This window comes from Psittacula echo, assembly GCF_963264785.1.
Source record: "Psittacula echo genome assembly, chromosome: 19".
NCBI lineage: Eukaryota > Metazoa > Chordata > Aves > Psittaciformes > Psittacidae > Psittacula > Psittacula echo.
In genome coordinates, this window is record NC_137755.1 from 2,746,763 (window position 1) to 2,767,698 (window position 20,936).

Genomic DNA, 20,936 nt, shown 5'->3' on the forward strand with positions numbered 1-20,936 from the left:
CTGCCACAGCAAAGGGGCCAGGACAGGGGCAGTGTTGAACCCCAGCCGGGAACTCAGCACCAGCAGCCGCTCGCTCAGCACCCGCGTGGGATAGGGAGGAGAATGGGAACAGTGTGAAACCCACGGGTGGAGATGAGAACAGGTCAGGAACTGAAATCAAGCACAATGTAATATTAGTGTTCTTGTTATTAATAAGAATGGAAACAACAAGGGGAGAGATACAGAACCAAAAGGGGAAAGAAAGGACCTATAGAGAGCAGTGATGCCCAGTGCAATTGTTCAGCATGTTCTGAGCAACACCCAGCCCGACCCAAGCAGCAACGCATCCCTTCAGGCCAGTTTCTATGGCCTGAGGTGTCATGGGCCCACTGGACTGAAAAGCATTTATATTAGTGTGTAATTTATAATAGTAATATAGACAGACAAGCATTTCTATTATTATAATAGATAATTTACTTACATTCTATTACAATATTATAACATTATAAAAATCAGTGAGGGTTAAAATTGGGGTCAAGAACAGGGATTTTGTGTTTAGGTTTTGATTTATGCCACGGCATCACAGCAGGGGGAAGACAAGGACCTGAATGGTTTGTGGGATGCCAATGGTGTTTTGGGGGCTCTGGGGACGCTTCAAGGTGTCCTTCGGCAGTTGTAGGAGTGGTTTGGGGTTATTTTTGAGGTGTTTCACAGGTGTTTCTGGGTGTTATGGAGGTGTTTTATGGTGGTCCACCAGAGCAGGTTGCTCCAAGCCCCTGTGTCCAACCTTGCCTTGAACATTGCTGGGGACGGCGCAGCCACAGCTTCTCTGGGCACCCTGTGCCAGTGTCCCACCACTGTCACAGGGAAGAATTCCTTCCTAATGTCTGATCTAAATCCCCCTCTTTCAGCTCAAAGCCATCTCCCCTTCTCCTGTCATTGCACACACTTGTAAAAAGCCCCTTTCCAGATTTCTTGTAGGCTGTGTTTAGAAATGGGCAGCTTGCTAAGATGTATCCCTGGAACCTTGTCTTCTCCAGGCTGAACATCCCCAGCTCTCTCAGCCTGTCTTCATCTGCAGGTGAAGTTGTCTGGACACGAGCTCCAGCCCTCAGAGCATCTTTTTGTAGCCCTTCATAAGCCCGTCATTGTAAGATCTTAAAAAAACCCTCTTCAGTTTTCTTGTAGTCCCTGTTTAGGTATGGGCTTAGTAAGGCCTCCCTGGAGCCTTCTCTGCTCCAGGCTGAACACTCCCAGCTCTCTCAGCCTGTCTTCATCAGAGATGTGCTCCAGCCCTTGGAGCATTTTTGTGACCCTTCATAAGCCCATCATTGTTGGATCATAAGAGAACAGAGGTTGGAAAGCACCCCAGGAGGTCTCAAGACCAACCCATCAGGAACAGGATCAGAGCAAATTGTACAAGGCTTGATTCAGTCTGAACTGGAAATTCCCAAAGCCAGAGACTGCACAGCCTCTCTGGGTGACCTGATGCAGCCCTTGCCTGAGCCTATGGGAACAAGGTTTCCTTATGTCCTGGCTCAACCTCTCCTCTGTCACTATCCCCCATTGCCTTTTGTCCTCCCACCAGGCACCATGGTGAGGAGCCTGGCTCTGTATTCTCCATGGCCTCCTTGCCGGTACAGGCAGCCAGTCCCCAACAGCCTTCCCTTCCCAAGATCTCAGGTCCCCATCAGCCTTCCCTTCTCCAGGCTGGACAAGCCCAGCTGCCCGGCCTCTCTCCACAGGCACCGTGCTCCAGTCCCTGCCTGTCCTCAGGGCCAGTTTTCAAACCCACTCCTGCTTGCCAATAGCGTTCTTGAATTGAGGATCTGAAACCTGGATGGAGTATTCCAGAGCATCCCTTCCCTTGTCCTCCTGCCGTGTTCCTGGTCATACAGCCCGCCATGCTGCTGTCCTCCCTTGCTGCCAGGGCACACGCTGCCTCCTGTCCAGCTCCTGCCCACCCAGCCCTTTCTCATGGGCTGCTCCCAGCCAGGCAGCCCCAGCCTGGGCCATTGCAGGGGAGTCCCCTGCAGGGACCCCTGTGTCCCCTGCTCTCCTGCCCAGGACACCCTGAGAGCTCTGCAGCCCCCCCATGCCATCCCATCTCCCCACACCAGCACACCAGCCCTGGCCCTTGGGCTCCTCAAGAGCTCTTCCTGCTCCAGGCACCGAGCAGGCATCCCAGAGCTGCAGCAGCCAGAAAGCTGATTTCATTCCCCTTCATTCCTGCCATGGGAGGACATAGCACAGAGAGGAAGTTGCTGCAGGATCATTTCTTTTACTCAAATACAGTGAGAGTCCCCATTGACACAACGTCTGTGGGTCAGACAAGGTGGGCAGATACTGAAGTAGCAGGGGATGAAAACTGACATGGCTTTGAAGATAGCAACATCACAAGTGGAAAAAAGAAAACAACTGTAAAGCAGCAAAGACAGACGTGGCCTGTCATGACATGCACTGGAAGCCCTTTCCAGGGTAAAGCAGGCAGTGTATGGCTGCTGAAACACATCCAGACACCAGCTTCCTCACAGCATCCTTGAGCTCCTGGTTCCTTAAGCTGCAGATGAGGGTGTTCACTGCTGGAGGCCCAACCCTGTACTCCACTGACAGCACCAGATCAAGGGATGGGGAGGAGATGGTGGGGGGACAAATGCCAGTGCTGACAAGCAGGGAGAGCACAGCTAAGTGAGGGAGGCACATGGAAAAGGCTTTGTGTTGTCCCTGCTCAGAGGGGATCCTCAGCACAGCTATGAGAAGAGATGGCTCCTTAAGGGGAGAATTTCAAGCAGCTCCCAGAGCCTAATGGTGGTACAAGAAACCTGGAGAGAGGCTTTGGAATAGGGCCTGTAGGGACAGGACAAGGGGAATGGCTTTAACCTGCCAGAGGGGAGACCGAGATAAGCTCTTAGGCAGAAGTTCTTTCCTGTGAGGGTGGTGAGACAGTGGCACAGGGTGCCCAGAGAAGCTGTGGATTTTAAGAAACTGAGCACTTTAAGTTTATTAAATACGTCCTCATCCCTCTGCTTCCCTCAGTTGATTGTAAGTGCTTGGCCCAGATGGGCTGGCAGGACTGGGGCAGTGGGGAGATGCCCAAAATGCTCAAGCGCAGCATTAGTCAGTGATCCAAAAGTGCTGGTGGGCTTAACTAGACAAAATCTACCCTCCAGAGTGCTCCCTACCCAAGGGTATGGGGACCCAGGTAGAGGCCATCCTCAACCCCTTCGGTCAGGGGAAAGGGTGTGAGAAGGAGCAAACTGATACTGCATGCCCACAATTGGTAGATTATAGACACTGCCCCAAATTGGGTGTTTCCTGGCAGTCCTGATGCAGGTGCAAAGGCAGTCCTGAACTATTTGGTGGCATCCAACAAAACAGCAGACTCATGATTCTCAGCTCTGGTGGAATCTCGCTTGTGAGATACAGTGACTGTGCTCGGGCAACCTCTGGGGGATAGAAGTCGGGGATGGGGAGGAGATGGAGGGGGGCCCAAATACTGCTGAGGTTTTGTCCTGGGTTCAGCAGTAGCAGTCATTTTTCTCCTTAGTAGCTGGTGCCGTGCTGTAGTTTTGACTTTCAGCCTGGGAACAGCGCTGATAACACCCATGTTTTTAGTTGCTGCTCAGTAATGTTCACTCTGACCAAGGACTTTCTGAGTCTCATGCACTGCCAGGGAAGAGGGGAAGCTGGGAGGAAGCAGACACAGGACACCTGACCCAAACTAGCCAGGGAGGTATTCCATACCACAGCACGTCATGCACAGTCTATAACCTGGGGGCAGTTGCCTGGAAGGGTGTGATCACTGCTGCGGTCAGACTGGGTATTGGTGGGCATGTGGTGAGCGGTTCTATTCTCTCCCCTTGTTATTTCCCTTATCATTATTATTATTGGTGGTAGCAGCAGTGGTTTGTGTTATACCTTAGTTACTGGACTGCTCTTATCTCAAGCCGTGGGAGTCACATTCTTTCGATTCTCATCCCCATCCCTCTGAGAGCGGGGGAAGGAAGGAGGGGAGTGAGCGAGCGGCTGCGTGGTTCTGGGTTGCCGGCTGGGCTTAAACCACAACAGGTTTCAATATCCCAGTGTTACCGGTCCCTGCCACAGGCGCTCCTACTCATCCCCCACACGACCTCCTTGGTCTTTTTGGGGGGACACCCCAAATTAGGCACCCCCTAATATGGGGCTGCCCCCCAGCTCCCTGACACCCGGGGGGTGGGGGCTGGAATGCCCCATGGAGTGTGGTTTGGGGGCAACAAGGAGTGTTTTGGTGCTGATGTCTTTCGGGGGGGGGGTGGAGCAGCCTTTTGGGGCCCCTCCAGGAGCTTGTGCCCCTGGGCTCATTTGCGGTTGGAGGCCCCAGGGTGATGGGAGGGTGCAGGTCACTTTTGGGCTGCCCCAGGACCCTCATTTGGATGTCCTGCCAGCTCTTGTGTTGCTACAGGGAGATTTGGGGTAACACAGAATTTAGGGGGGCACCACGATTGTTTTGGATGCTTCCAGGGCCCTTTGGGGGGCAGCATTGGTTTTGGGATACCCCTTTATTGGGGTGCCTGTTTGGGGGGATCCACTGCCTCTGGCCCCATGAAATCACTACTGAACCCAAAGCAAAGTTGGGGTCCCCCCAGGGGATTTGAGGTCCCAGAGCACCTTATGGGACCCCCAGGGGAGGTGCTGGGGGGACCCCACTTTTCAGGACACCCCATTTTAGCGGTTTGTGCCACTGCGCTGAGCTGGGGGAGGGCTTTGGAGCTGCGGGCTTTGGGTTTGGGGAGATTTGGGGGGATCCCAGGGGGAATTTGGGGATTCAGGCTGGTCCCCAGAAATCCTCGGGGTGGCTGAGTTATTTGGGGGAGTCCCTCTCTCTCAAAAATGGGGGTCCATCAATCCCAGGGCAGCCAAATCTCATTGGAAGTCCTAGGGAGTCCCGTTGCCAGAAATGGGAGGGATTGGGGGGGGTTGGAGGGATTTGGGGTTTGAAGGAGCATTTGGGGGTTCGGGAGGATTCCCCATAACTCGCTGTAGGAAGCACATTATATTGGGGATCTCCCATGTGCCGAAAACAGGGGCTACCTGGGTCCCAGGGCACCCTGAGTCACTCTTGGGTGAGCAACGTTCCCCTAGGGTGAAGATGTGTTGAGGAGAAGAGTTTGGGGGTTCAGAGGGGATTTGGGCATTCGGGGGGATCCCCAAAGCTCCCCAGGGTGGTGCCCTGATTTGAGGAACACCCAGTGTCCCAAAACTCGGGGTTCCATTTGTCCCAGGGTACCCTGACTCTTCAGTGCCCCTGTTGGCCCATGAGAGTAAATGGGGGGGATTTGGGATTCAGAAAGAAACTGGAGGTTTTGGGGGATGTGGAGGTTCATGGGAATGTCCCCAGTCACTGCGGGGGGCAGAGTAATTTGGGGGACCAATGGAGCCCTCAAAGAGTAGCTACAGCCACCAGAGACCACCCCACAGATCACTGGGGAGGCAGCAACTGGAGATATGGGGGATCCTGCCAGTTTTTGAGGGTGCAGCTGGGGGATTTCCCTTAATCTTTCCCTTGAGGATGCTGGCGATGAGCTCATCCCTCTGCCTGGGGCAGGGAATGCAACCAAGGGGGGGCTCCTGGGAGCTGGGGTGACCCTTGCACTCCCCCAGGCTCTGACAAGTAGAGAGAAGTTCTGCTGCCCTGACACCTTCTCAGCACCTCTGACACCAGCAGCTCCTGCACACAGAAGGCTCCTGCTTCGCCCCCAGCACCTCTGCAGGCAGAGCTCAGCTGCAAGCACAGGAACAAGCCCAGCGCCTCCTCCTCACCCATCCCCTGCTCCTACAGCTGGGATGGCACCAGCACATCTCCTGACAGCTTCTCCTCCCTTTAGAGCACGCACCCACCATGTGTTTCAAGGCAACGCTAAAACAGGATTGCAAAGTCAAAGAACCCGTACCTGGATGCGCAGGGCAGGCACGGGAGATGCAGCCTCCCGAGGGAGGGCTCTCCTCTGCACTGGTTCCTGCAGGGCTCTGGCTCCTTCAATAGCCCATGCTCAGCGTGGGGGCCCCGTCACAATGGGCGTCTCCACAGCAACCACCACGGCTTTGTGATGGCTGGAGAGCATGGAACTCTGTCTGCGGACAGGTGAGCAGTCAACAGAGAGTTTATGGGTCAGGGTTAAAGGGAGAACAGCGATGGGAGACATTACTGTGGGCTTCTGTTACAGACAGCCTGATCAAGAGGACTCTCTGGATGAAGCACTCTACAGACAGATAGGAATAGCCTCACACTCGCAGTCCCTTGTTCTCGTGGGGGACTTCAACCACCCTGATACCTGTTGGACAGACAGTACAGCCCGGCACAAGCAATCCAGGCGGTTCCTCGATTGTGGGGAAGACAACTTCCTTCTGCAAGTGATAAGTGGAGCCGACAAGGAGAGGTGCCATGCTTGACCTCATGCTCACCAACAGAGAAGGGATGGTTAGAAATGTGACACTGCAGAGCAGCCTTGGTTGCAGCGATCTTGAGATGGTCGAATTTGATATCCTCAGGACAGTGAGAAGAGCGTGCAGCAAGCTCACTGCCCTGGACTTCAAGAGAGCAGACTTTGGCCTCTTCAAGAACCTGCTTAGTAAGGTTCCATGGGATATAGCTCTAGAGGGCAGGGGGCCCAAACACTGTTGGTTGATATTCAAGTATCACCTGCTACAAGCTCAGGAGTGTTGTATCCCAACAAGAAGAAAGTGCAGCAGGAGGGCCAGGAGACCTCCTTGGATGGAAAAGGAGCTGCTGATGAAACTTCGAAGGAAAAAAAGAGGCTTATAAAAGGTGGAAGCAAGGACAGGCAGCCTGGGAAGAATACAGGGATGTTGTCTGAGAAGCTAGGGACCAGGTGAGGAAGGCTATGCCCAATTAGAATTAAACTTGGCTAGGGATGTGAAAGATAACAGGAAGGGATTCTATAGGTACATAGCAAATAAAAGACAGACTAGGGACAATGTAGGCCCCCTCTGGAAGCTTTCAGGAGAACTGGCTACCCTGGATTTGGAGAAGGCTGAGGTTCTGAATGACTTCTTTGCCTCAGTCTTCACTGCAAATTCTCTGACCACACCACCCAAGTCTTGGAAGGCAGACGCAGGGATCGTGAGAATGAACATCCTAGGCCCATTGCAGGAGAGGATCTGATTCGAGACCATCTTAAGAACCTGAACGTGCACAAGTCCGTCGGACCTGATGAAATCCATCTGCGGGTCCTGAAGGAGCTAGCAAATGAAGTTGCTAAGCCACTGTCCATCGTTGAATGATCACGGCAGTCAGGTGAAGTTCCCAAGGACTGGAAAAAGGGAAATATAACCCCCATTTTCAAGAAGGGGAAAATGGATGATCAGGGGAATTACAGAGCAGTCAGTCTCACCTCTGTGCCTGGCAAAATCTTGGAGCAGATTCTCCTGCAAGGCATGCTAAGGCACATGAAAAACAAGGAGGTGGTTGGTGACAGCCAGCATGGCTTCACTAAGGGGAAATCCTGCCTGACCAATTTGGTGGCCTTCTATGATGGAGCTATGGAACTGATGGACAGGGGTAGAGCAGTTGATGTCATCTACCTGGACTTGTGCAAAACGTTCGACACTGTCCCACACAACATCCTTGTCTCTAAATTGGAGAGACATCAATTTGATGGGTGGACCACTCAGTAGATAAATAACTGGCTGGACGGCCGCACGCAAAGAGTTGTGGTCAATGTCTCAGTGTTTGGCTGGAGACCAGTAACGAGTGGTGTCCCTCAGGGATGGGTGTTGGGACTGGTCTTTTTCAACATCTTTGTCGCTGACATGGACAGTGGGATTGAGTGCGCCCTCAGCAAGTTTGCCGATGACACCAAGCGGTGTGGTTCAGTTGGTAGGCTGGAGGGAAGGGATGCCATCCAGAGGGACCTTGACATGCTTGTGAGGTGGGCTGATGCCAACCTTATGAAGTTTAACCATGCCAAGTGCAAGGTCCTACACCTGGGTTGGAGCAATCCCAGGCACTGCTACAGGTTGGGGATAGCAGAGATCCAGAGCAGCCCTGTGGAGAAAGACTTTGGGGTGTTGGTCAATGAGAAAATGAACATGAGCCGGCTACTGTGTGCACTCACAGCCCAGAAAGTCAAGCGTATCCTGGGCTGCATCAAAAGGAGCGTGACCAGCAGGTTGAAGGAGGTGATCCTGCCCCTCTCCTCTGCTCTCCTGAGACCTCACTTGGAGCATTGTGTGCAGTTCTGGTGTCCTCAACATAAAAAGAACATGGAACTGTTGGAACAAGTCCAGAGGAGGGCCACGAGGATGATCAGGGGAGTGGAGCACCTCCAGTAGAAAACAGGCTGAGAAAGTTGGGGCTGTTCAGGCTGGAGAAGAGAAGGCTGCGTGGAGACCTCACAGCAGCCTTTCAGTATCTGAAGGGGGGCTATAAGGATGGTGGGGAGGGACTCTTCATTAGGGACTGTAGTGATAGGACAAGGGGCAATGGGTTAAAACTTAAACAGAGAAATTTAGATTGGATCTAAGGAAGAAATTCTTTACTGTGAGGGTGGTGAGGCACTGGAACGGGTTGCCGAGGAAAGTTGTGAATGCTCCATCCTTGGCGGTGTTCAAGGCCAGGCTGGACAGAGCCTTGGGTGACATGGTTTAGCGTGAAGTGTCCCTGCCCATAGCAGGGGGGGTGGAACTAGATGATCTTAAAGTCCTTTCCAACCCTAACTATTCTATGATTGTATGATTCTATGATTACGGTCATCAGTACAGCAGTTACAAAGAATGTGTTAGTCACACAATGTTAGCTCTAAATCTTGCTGTTTAATTATATTAAGACACAACTAATGCCTTTCTTAATGAGATTTCCAAGGGAAGCTATTCCTTCAGTCTGCAAGTTCTCTGTGAACATGTGCCAAATATAATGGAAAAGTCTGAGTGCCTTTGTTCAACTCAGTTATTTCACGTTTTAGCCCTCAGAATAATCCCCTAACTACCTGCACCCATGGCAGCAGGGGTTGGAACTAGATGATCGTAAGGTCCTTTCCAACCCTAACTATTCTATGATTCTATGATTCTATGAATGCTACCATGGAGCTTTTAAATCATCTATTCCAATTCAGTGATGCCTTTGTATATATACTTGCAGGCTTTTCCCGGTAAATTTCCATCCATTGGCCAAAAAAAGCCTTGCCACAGTTCTTTGATTTTGCACCCCTAAAACCCCGTATGGCTCAAAGCCATAGCCCCATCCCTGGGGCAAGGATGGTTTTCACAGGCTGGTCAGGGAAGTCTGGCAAATCCATCCTGGTTTGAAGAGTTGGTGTCACTTGGTGCTCTGATGTGTCATATGTGCAAGGCTCTACGCAGGTTGTGGAGCTGGCAGCAGTCGTCAGAGCATTTTTACGCCGGCCAGACAAGCCCTTAAATATTGTCTCAGCTTCTCAGTATGTAGTTGGCATAGTACAATGGGCATAACATGCGCTGCTGAGAGAGATTTCAAATGCTTGTTACCTTCTTTGTATGCTGTCAACCCTCGCAGTCTGTATTCACTCGATCTCTGGCAGACAGATGTTGCTCATTTCCCAGCTTTTGGCTGACTGAAGTAAGTTCATGTTTCCTTAGATACTCACTCTAACCCCCTCTTTGCCAGCCCACATGCTGGGGAAAAGGCCTGCCATGTTTGTCACCATTTGACACAGGCTTTTGCCTTTATGGGAACGCCAAGCTGTGTGAAAACTGATAGTGGCCCGGCATACACGTCCCGTAAAGTTGCTGCCTTTTTGTCTGCCTGGGGCATTGAACATATCACAGGCATCCCACATAACCCCTGTCGTGGTTTAAGCCCAGGCCGTAAATTAGAACCACGCAGTCTACTTCCCCCCCACCTTTCTTCCCTCCGCTCCTGGAGGGACGGGGAAGAGAATCGAAAGAATGTAACTCCCACAGGTTGAGGTAAGAATAGTTTAGTACCTAAGGTATAACACAAATCACTACTGCTACCACCAATAATAATAGTGATAAAGGAAATAACAAGGGAAGAGAATACAACTGCTCACCAACCGGTACCTCACCCCCACCCAGCAGTGATCCAGCCCTTCCGGGTACTCTCAGTTCTACATCCTGGGCATGACGTGCTGTGGTATGGAATACCTCTTTGGCTAGTTTGGGTCAGGTGTCCTGTCCCTGCTTCCTCCCGGCTTCTCCTCCTCCCTGGCAGAGCATGAGACTCACAAAGTCCTTGGTCAGGGTAAACATTCTGACCAGCAACCAAAAACATCGGCTTTATCAGTATTATCCCCAGGCCAAAAGTCAAAACCACAGCGCTGCACCAGCTGCTAAGAAGGAGAAAAAATGACTGCTACTGCTAAACCAGGAAACCCCTCTGGGCAAGCGCTTATTGAACGTGCCCATGGGACCCGCAAAAATATGTTATAAAACAAGAAGGGGGAAGCGAGGGCTATAACTGCCCCCAAGAACGCATAGCAAAAGCACTGTATGCCTTGACTTTTTTTTAAATTGCTGGCAAGATGACCAGCCGCCGGTGGAAAAACATTTTGGGTGACCAGCCTTAGAAGCAATTCATGGTCAAGTGCCAGTTATGATAAAAAACTTAGAATCCCGTCAATGGGAAGGGCCATACCCTTTAATAACTTGGGGGAAGGGTTATGCTTGTGTCTCCACAGGTACCCGACATCGATGCATTCCTGCTCGATGGGTCCGACCGGCACTCAGAACCCCTGAACCATAGGTCTGATCATGTGCATGCCGATTCATCAGTGGTGTGAAACTGACTCCTGGGAATTATACAAGACTGGCTACTCGCTCCTCGGAGAACCAGCAAGTGGGACTACCACTTACACCGGTGCTTACCGCGCTGGGGTAACACATCCATTAGCTATAGATTGAGAACATCGTGATCCAGAGCTGTTGCCACTAGAAAATAGGCAAGAGCAGAGTATACTGTGTTTAGCTTGTCCAGGCAGTGGGCACTGTGTTTGGGTCTTACGTGAGTGCCGCTGCCGACGGCGATGGTATTGTGTCTCGCGCTTTAGGGAAGGATGGTGCAAGATCTGCCACTGCAATCAGGAGGCAGAGTCTAGTGCCAATGTGATAAGCCTGGTATGTGGGAAGTCACACTTGGTTCCTGAAATCTGGGAAGTCTGGTGACCAACTGGGAAAGAACCAAGCGTATCTGTCAAAAATTATTTCAGTGGAAATTATATAAAAACCAAAAATGAGGTTTATCGTGACATGTTGCATGCATTTCTGTAATTGTTCTATCAAATGCCAGAGCCATTTGGGAATCGGAGTAGCTAGTGCTCAAGCTTTAGCAACATTGAATAAGTTAGGATGTTGACTTGCTAAACAAACTAATGCTACAGAATCCTCTCTCTCCCCTTTGCTCACTGATGTCGACTCTATTAGGCATGCGACTTTACAAAATAGGGCAGCAATCCATTTTCTCCTCTTAGCACATGGACATAAGTGTGAAGTTCTGGAAGGAATGTGTTGCATGAATTTGTCAGACCATTCAGATCCATACATGAAAGTATCCATAAATTAAAAGACAGTGTGATGAAGTTAAGGGAAGATGATACAGATTGGTTATCATCACTTTTCTCCGACTGGGGTATAACTGGGTGGCTATTGACTTTGGTTAAGGGAGGATTGATCTTTTCGCTTTCTCTCTTTGCCATCATATGTGTCGTACCTTGCTTGTTACAATGTATGCAGCAAATGTTATCCCAAGCTTTTGAAAAACGTGTGTATACTGCATTGATAAAACAAGAAGTGGGAACTGTGAGGGTTGGAATGCATCAAAACTGTCAGAGACCATGACAAGGAGGAACTACAGCAGGCAATTAGAAGTGACCTGTCCCTGACTGGTACTGGATAGAGGATGTTGATGAGAAAAATCAGATAGACATTTTGCCCAAAGTCGTGAATGTAACCGCAAGGCAGACACAGATGTGCTTAGCTAATTGCTTGGATGCATACAAATATCATGCAATCCTTGCAATAAACGATCCAGCTTGTACTGGTCTCCACGCCTCCCATCCTCACACCTTAGAGCTCATCCACCTTCAACCCCAGCCATGGGCAGGGACACCTTCCACTAGAGCAGGTTGCTGCAAGGCCCTCTGTGCAACCTGGCTTTGAACACGACCAGCCATGGGGCACACACAGCTTCTCTGGGCACCCTGTGCTGTAGCATACCAAAGATGAACTCCAGTTCTGGTGAAATCTGAAGACATTTATTTTGCATCTCACATCCCTTTTATAGTCTAAGTGCTAAACAGTAACTTTGCACTCTGTTACTTCCTTAACATCCTGATTCAGGGAAACTACTAAGGGTTACAAATATTTACATTGTTTGGCCTGTTTCTGACATACACACCCTGCTTTACCTTGCAACCCGCCTGCTTTGTTTTGCTAACTGATCTTGGAACTTCATTGTTCTCTTGACTCTTCCCAAGGCTTAAGCCCCACCAGGGCAAAAGCACCTGGTGTTTTCTTTACTGTTCCCAAGCCTTAAGCTGGACCAGGGTGATAACACCTGGATCCATTTGATTAACTATTTCTATCCCGTCGCCCACCCTGTGCCAGTGTCCCACCACCCTCACAGGGAACAACTTCCAAGATCCCACGTCAGTCTCCCCTCTCTGTCAGGTTAAAGCCCTTCCCCTTGTCCCATCCCCACAGGCCCATGTTCACCACACCAGAAATGAGGCCAGATCCCAGGATCATCCCTTGGCAGCTGCAGCGCTTCGCTGCCGGCTCAGCCAGCACAACTCGCACACTGAGTCCAAAGCAGCCACTCTGGGGAAGTCACTTGAGGTGTTCTTTGCAACTCCTAAAGCACCCCAAGATCGCCATCGCCACCCACCTCGTTCCATGCTCCTGTGTCCACAGGTGTCATCGACTCCGAGACACCAAGATGGGAACCACCAGAGGAGATGCTCTTGCCTCCTCCATCGGTAGCTTGTGTTCCGTGGGGCAGCTGTCGTCTCCCAGTGCTCCCACTGAAGGGTTCCAGGAGGTTTTGTGGCTTCACACACCAGAACACGGGGAGTTGCAGAATCAGCCACGACTGTGGTCCTCAATCACCATGGTCATTGTGAATGCATGAGCTCTGGTTTGGCACATGGGGTGCTCTGGAGGTGCTGCAGGCATTCTCTGGGATTCTCTAGGGGTATCCCCAGCATGCTCTGGGAGCGCACAGAGACACAGGGGCTTGGAGCAAGCTGCTCTAGTGGAAGCTGTCCCTGCCCATGGCAAGGGTTGGAGCTGGATGAGCTTTAAGGTCCCTTCCAGCCCAGCCCAGCCTGGGATTCCATGATTCTCTGCTGTGCCAATGTTGGTCACTCTCCACTTGTCTTAGGTGGCCGTGACGCCCTGTTCCATTGCCCAGGTTGAGCTGTGACCCCTCGCATGCTCCACCTCTGGACCAAAGGCACTGAGGAAGAGCAGCCCGTGAGGGACGTCCCCAGGCCGGCTGGGCAGAGGCTGGTCCCCTAAAGTGACTCCCGGAGCACCCCTGGGTGCCCAGTGCCATGGGCACGACGCTGCCGCCATCACAAAGCCGTGGTGGTCGCTGTGGAGACGCTCATTGTGACGGGGCCCCCACGCTGAGCGTGGGCTATTGAAGGAGCCAGAGCCCTGCAGGAACCAGTGCAGAGGAGAGCCCTCCCTCGGGAGGCTGCATCTCCCGTGCCTGCCCTGCGCATCCAGATACGGGTTCTTTGACTTTGCAATCCTGTTGTAGTGTTGGCTTGAAACACATGGTGGGTGCGTGCTCTAAAGGGAGGAGAAGCTGTCAGGAGATGTGCTGGTGCCATCCCAGCTGTAGGAGCAGGGGATGGGTGAGGAGGAGGCGCTGGGCTTGTTCCTGTACTTGGAGCTGAGCTCTGCCTGCAGAGGTGCTGGGGGCGAAGCAGGAGCCTTCTGTGTGCAGGAGCTGCTGGTGTCAGAGTTGCTGAGAAGGTGTCAGGGCAGGAGCAGCCCCTGGGCAGTGCAGCTGCTGGTGCTGTCACTGGGAGCTCAGCACAAGGGGACCTGCCTGGCTCTGGCAAGGCCCGCGCAAGGCCCCCGGGCATTGCGGAAGGCGGCAGGGCCCTGGCAGGTTCCAGTGATCCCTGTGCCAGGCATTGCAGAAGTCACAGAAATTTCTAAACTGAAAAGTAAGAAAATAAACACTTTCACGTAACTTTTATCAGTTGCTCTTTGCAATCTTCCCGCACTGGGAATCCTCCAATGTGCTGTGCAATCTGCAAGGCTTGACAAAACCCAAAGGTTTTAATGAGCCCCATGGTGTATTTGGGCTGAGTCCATGAACCTCAGGTGCTGAGAGGAGACTGAGGAAACCTCTCAAGAAGTCCAAGTCAGAAACAAAGCCCCAAGTCCCTTCAGCATTAATGAACCCCACTGAGGGCTGTTACTGACAGAGCCTCCCCAGGGACTCGTTAAAGCAAGTAACTGCAGGCTGTGACTACTGGGAGACAAAGGCAAAATGCAGGTGTCAGATGGTGAGAAAACCCCTTGGTTTGTTTGATGAAGCAGAAAGGCCAAGCCCTGACCACAGCCCTTGGAGAAGTAGAGCCTGAAATCCTGAGAATGAAAGTTCTCCTCATAGGCCTTGATGAAAGAGGCAACTGCCATAGCCCAGGGCACAGAGACCTTTTGTTCTTTTGGGCCTTTCAGCCTTGCCAGAATCCTCACTCATCTCTGCTGCAGGCTGTCCTTCCCTGGCCCATGCCTGCACCTCTTTCCCTTCAGGCTCTTGACACCCATCTTGCTTTCCCACCTGGCTCTCACCTGGCATTTCTGTACCTTCAGTCACATCTCTGCACCCATCCCTGTCTGCTCCTTGAAACACAAAGCCATGGGCTGAGCCAGACTCCCTCTGGGTGACCTCTTGCACCACAACTCCACCTTTCGAGAGACATTTCTCTTTCCTAACTTTGAGTCTGAACCTTCCAAGCTGCACTTTGCAGAGGTTTCCTTCTCTTCCTGCTAGCAAGAAAATCTCCATCATCTCTGAAGCCACATTTCAAGTAGTTGTAGGCTGCTACTATAGTGTCAATTCAGCAGGTGGAGTGAATATCCCTCAGCAAGGCCATCTAAAGGAGGCTTCTAGAGGAATGGGTGGTGCCATCAGGATAGAGAACTAAGCACCATGGGAGAGCAGTGGGAAAAGGGAATGGTCTGGATTGAGAACTTCCTGGCAAGAGCCAGAAGGAAAGGTGGTGTCCTTGGGTGCAAGGTACCCCATGCTGTGGGAACAGGGCACCTCATCTGGGACAGCTTCCTGCCTGTAGCACCCTCTCTGCTGTGCACACCCCTCTCTCTGCCCACACTCACAAGTGTCTCACAGAAGCTTTGCACTTCCCCTGCAGCAGTGACCCCTCACTGCAGGAGGTTCCTGCATTCTGCAGGCTCAGGGATGGATCCTGCATTCCAGGCAAGTTTGGGTAGTGCAGGAGAGGCAGACAGGAAGGTCGGCTCATGGGGCATGAGGAGCAGTGTTCAGGCACCCCCAGCAGTGGGCATTCCCCATGGGCCACGCTGAGGCGTGTTCCCATGAGGGAAACTTCTCAGACAGCCTCTGGTTTGTCCAAGGTCTGCAGCCACACTCCAGGAACACCTCCTCCTCCTCCACCTACAGACATCAACTGCTCTCCATTGCTGGGCTCCGTCCTGCTTGTAAGGATTGGTTAAAGCCCTGAACCATCACCTTGCTTCTTGCTGACTTCCCTCCACCCTCCCTCACCTCCCTGCACACTGCTCATTGCCACCAGTAACTCCCTGAAGAGTTAAGGAGCTCTCCAGGCTTTCCTCAGGGGGTGACCATGTTTCTCCATTGACCATTGATGGATCCATGGAGTGCCAGGTGTGAGGTTCCTGTAGAGGCAGAGCTGCCCCTGGGCAGAGCCCTGCTGCCGGGAGGGGTGTGCAGGGCAGAGCTGAGCACACAGCCCATGGGATGGGCTCTGGGAGCACTGAGAGGGAGCAGAGCTGGGCCCAGAGCAGCAGCTCCTGGCAGGGACAGCTCCAGGCAGCAGAGACATGGGCAGGGAGTGGGGGGAAAGTGCAGCCCAGGCCTGGGGAGGGTGCGTTCAGGCAGCTCTCTTGGTGCCTGGCACTGGAGGTGGCTGCTTGCCATGCTCTGCTGGGCACAGTCCTTAGCTATGGGGAGATGCTAAGATGTCTCCCTGGAACCTTCTCTTCTCCAGGCTGAACACCCCCATCTCAGCCTGTCTTCATGGGAGACGTGCTCCAGCCCTTAGAGCACAGCAGTTAATGGCTGGACTCGATGTTCTCAAGGGTCTTTTCAAATGAAAGGATTCTGGGATTTCCTCTGACATCCCTTGTGAACGTCAGAGCTGGGCAAAGCACAGCTTCAGAGCAAACCTGACTCCCATCCAACCTGGCCTTGAACACTGCCAGCCATGGGGCAGCCACAGCTTCTCTGGGCACCGTCTGTGAGCACCTCAGCACCCTCACAGGGAAAAACTTCCTCCTAATGTCCAAGCTAAATCTGCCTTTTTTCAGCTAAAGCCATTCCCCCTTGTCTTGTCACTGCACACCCTTGTAGAAAGCCCCTCTCCAGATTTCTTGTAGGCCCTGACTAAGTTTGGGCAGATTGCTAAGATGTCTCCCTGGAGCCTTCTCTTCTCCAGGCTCAGCACCCTCAGCTCTCTCAGCCTCTTCATCAGAGACGTGCTCCACTCCTCAGAGCAGATTAGGGCCCTTCATAAACCCATCTTTGAAAGATCATAAGAGAACAGAGGTTGGAAGGGACCCCAGGAGGTCTCAAGACCAACCCGTCAGGAACAGGGTCAGAGAAAGTGGTTCAAGGCTTGATTCAGTCTGAGTTGGAAATCCCCAAGGCCAGAGACTGCACAGCCTCTCTGGGTGACCTGATGCAGCACTTGCCTGAGCCTATGGGAACAAGGTTTCCTTATGTCCTGGCTCAACCTCTCCTCTGTCACTATCCCCCATTGCCTTTTGTCCTCCCACCAGGCACCATGGTGAGGAGCCTGGCTCTGTATTCTCCATGTCCTTCTTGCCGGTACAGGCAGCCAGTCCCCAACAGCCTTCCCTTCCCAAGATCTCAGGTCCCCATCAGCCTTCCCTTCTCCAGGCTGGACAAGCCCAGCTCCCCCAGCCTCTCCCCACAGGCACCATGCTCCAGTCCCTGCCTGTCCTCAGGGCCTGTTTTTAAACACACTCCTGCTTGCCAATAGCGTTCCTGAATTGGGGATCTGAAACCTGGATGGAGTATTCCAGAGCATCCCTTCCCTTGTTCTCCTGCCGTGCTCCTGGTCATACAGCCTGCCATGCTGCTGTCCTCCCTTGCTGCCAGGGCACACGCTGCCTCCTGTCCAGCTCCTGCCCACCCAGCCCTTTCTCATGGGCTGCTCCCAGCCAGGCAGCCCCAGCCTGGGCCATTGCAGGGGAGTCCCCTGCAGGGACCCCTGTGTCCCCTGCTCTCCTGCCCAGGACACCCTGAGAGCTCTGCAGCCCCCCCATGCCATCCCATCTCCCCACACCAGCACACCAGCCCTGGCCCTTGGGCTCCTCAAGAGCTCTTCCTGCTCCAGGCACAGAGCAGCCATCCCAGAGCTGGAGCAGCCAGAAAGATGATTTCATTCCCCTTCATTCCTGCCATGGGAGGACATAGCACAGAGAGGAAGTTGCTGCAGGATCATTTATTTAACTCAAATACTGTGAGAGCCCCCTCTGACACATAGTCTGTGGGTCACACAACACGAGTGGCTACTTAAGCAGGAGGAGATGAAAACTGACATTTCTATGAACACAACATCATCAAAAATTGAAACAGGAAAACAAATCTAAAGCAGCAAAGACAGATGTGGCCTGTCATGATGTACATTGGAAGCCTTTTCCAGGATAAAGCAGGCAGTGTATGGCTGCTGAAACACATCCAGTCAGCAGCTTCCACACAGCATCCTTGAGCTCCTGGTTCCTCAGGCTGTAGATGATGGGGTTCACTGCTGGAGGCACCACCGAGTACAGCACTGACAGCACCAGATCCAGGGGTGGGGAGGAGATGGAGGGGGGCTTCCAATAGGCAAAGGTACCAGTGCTGACAAAGAGGGAGACCACGGCCAGGTGAGGGAGGCACGTGGAAAAGGCTTTGTGGCGTCTCTGCTCAGAGGGGATCCTCAGCACGTCCCTGAAGATCTGCACATAGGACCCCACAATGAAAATGTAACAGCCAAGTGCCAAACAGAAACTTAGCACAAGAAGCCCAACTTCCCTGAGGTAGGAATGTGAGCAGGAGAGCTTTAGGATCTGGGGGATTTCACAGAAGAACTGCTCCACAGCATTGCCTCGGCAGAGGGGCAGTGAAAATGTATTGGCTGTGTGCAGCAGAGCATTGAGAAACCCAGCGCCCCAGGCAGCTGCTGCCATGTGGACACAAGCTCTGCTGCCCAGGAGGCTCCCGTAGTGCAGGGGCTTGCAGATGGCCACGTAGCGGTCGTAGGACATGACAGCGAGGATATAAAACTCTGCTGAACAGAAGAAGACAAGGAAAAAGATCTGTGCAGCACAACCTGTGTAGGAGATGGCCCTGGTGTCCCAGAGGGAATTGGCCATGGATTTGGGGACAGTGGTGGAGATGCAGGCCAGGTCCAGCAGGGAGAGGTTGAGGAGGAAGAAGTACATGGGGGTGTGGAGGTGCTGGTCGCAGGCTGTGCTGGTGATGATGAGGCCGTTGCCCAGGAGCGCAGCCAGGAAGATGCCCAGGAAGAGCCAGAAGTGCCAGAGCTGCAGCTCCCGCCTGTCTGCGAATGGCAGGAGGAGGAAGTGGGTGATGGAGCTGCCGTTGGACATCTGCTGCCTCTGGGCATGGGGCACTGTCACAGGAGAAAAAGGCAGTGACAGGTTAGGACAGGAGGGATGTCAGATAGAGAAGTTCAGAAGTTCACTTTCAGGCTACAGAAGAGAGGCTCAGTGTGAGTTGGTTGTGATTATCTCCGAGGTTGTTTGGTTTGTTTGTTTTCCCAGTGTCACAGCTGACAAGTGACATTTTAGGGATAAATTTGTTAAGAAGTATTTTGAAGGCAACTGTTAAGAGTCTGAGCATGGGACAGACAAAAGGGCTCAGCTGTCTGTGGGTTCGTGCCTACTCAAATTGCTGCAGAGTCCATCAGTCTGGTTCTCAGCTGCCCTGCACTTTCTAGAGGGACAGTCAGCTCCTTGCCCAGCAGAGCATGGCCAGCAGCCACCTCCAGTGCCAGACACCAAGAGAGCTGCCTGAACGCACCCTCCCCAGGCCTGGGCTGCACTTTCCCCCCACTCCCTGCCCATGTCTCTGCTGCCTGGAGCTGTCCCTGCCAGGAGCTGCTGCTCTGGGCCCAGCTCTGCTCTCTCTCAGTGCTCCCAGAGCCCATTCCATGGGCTGTGTGCTCAGCTCTGCCCTGCACACCCCTCCCGGCAGCAGGGCTCTGCCCAGGGGCAGCTCTGCCTGCTCAGGGGCTCAGGAGCAGCTCACACAAGTCCTGACAAGACTCTCGGTGCCTTCTCCAAAGCAGAGAAGGAAATTCCCAGCTCCCACTGCCCAACCTGCCCACCAGGAGTGAAAAACATCGGAGCTCAGGATCCTTCCCTATCAGGCAATCGCTGCCTCAGTGTCTTTCAGAAGGACCCTCTGCAAACGTGCTCAGAGAGATGAGATCCACATCTCTCTGAGCAACCCTGACCCACACAGCACCCTCTCCAGTGCACAAGAACACTTCTACTGCCCTGCCAGGGGTTGTTGCTTACCTCCAGCGCCTCTCCCCCAGTGCCGTGGGGAGCTCCCGGGCAGGCTGAGTGCTGACCCTGGCAGGCAGCAGAGTCCCTGCCCCTGCACACAGCCCCTGGGCTGCAGGCACCCTGCTCGCAAGGACAGCGCTGGGCACCCCTGCCTGCACACCCACATTCACAGCCTGCAGCCAGCCCCGGGACAAGGGACCTGCCTTGTCCTGTCCCTCGCATGGTGCAGAGGGAAGCCCTGCTCTGCAGCACATCCTGCTCCTTATCTGCACAGAGAAACCAAGAGAGTCCTCCTGACAGATCTCATGGACTGTCCGAGGCAGCAGCTTGAGGAGATCCCTCCAGGAACTGTGGCTGCATTGCCCTGCACCCAGAGCCTTACCATGCACAGGGCTGGGAAGGTTTCTCCTGCAGGGAGCTCTCAGCATCCTCCACTGCCAAGTGCCTTTAAGCTCTCTGAGGCTCGCAGGTCTCCCCTGGGTGCCTGCAGGCAGTGCCCCAGCCCTGCTCCTGGCCAGAGCTGTCTCTCTGCAGCACTGCCCGCTTGCCAGCATCTCTCTGTGTCCCAGGAGCCAGGCCCAGGTCATCAGGAGAGGCCCAGCCCAAGGTGGCTCTGCCTCTGTCCTGCTGGGCTCCCTCCAGGGCTCCCTGGGGCTCCAGGGGAACAGCATGGGAAACAGCCTGAAGCAAGCCCTGATGTTCCCTCCCTCAGCTGGCAGACACACTGCCTGCCTGCAGTGTCATTTCTCTGCTGAGAGACAGAGATTGGTCTGAACAATGAGATTTTGTAGGATCATGGAACCATTTATTTTGGAAAGGACACTTTAGAACATTGAGTCCACCATTAACCAAACACTGGCAAGTCAACACATGAACCATGTCCATTAGAGCATGTCTTTTAAATACCTCCAGGGATGGTGACACAACCACTTCTGCAGGCAGCGTATTTCTTGTCCCATCACCAGACAGGACAGGCAGGCCAGGACAGGCTGGGATCTCCTTTACCCCGGCTGAAGGAAGGGATTCAGCCCGGTCAGCTGACCCATCTCATCCTGGGATTGCAGCCCTGGGGCTGGAAGGGGATTCAGCTCCGTCCCATAAACACCAGAAACCCACAGGAGCTCTCACTTCCTCAGAAGGTGAAAATGTACCATTATGTAGATGATGTCTTAATCAGAGAT

The 20,936-nt window shown here is 53.0% G+C and overlaps 1 protein-coding gene across 1 annotated transcript; it reads right to left on the bottom strand.

The window, feature by feature from the left end:
• Positions 1-17,853: 17,853 nt before the first annotated feature.
• Positions 17,854-18,831, bottom strand: LOC308228504 (olfactory receptor 14A16-like; the record flags this gene model as incomplete). Its single annotated transcript, XM_080631890.1, has 1 exon — positions 17,854-18,831. One exon carries the CDS (start codon positions 18,829-18,831, stop codon positions 17,854-17,856), a length of 978 nt encoding a protein of 325 aa, XP_080488016.1.
• Positions 18,832-20,936: the final 2,105 nt, after the last annotated feature.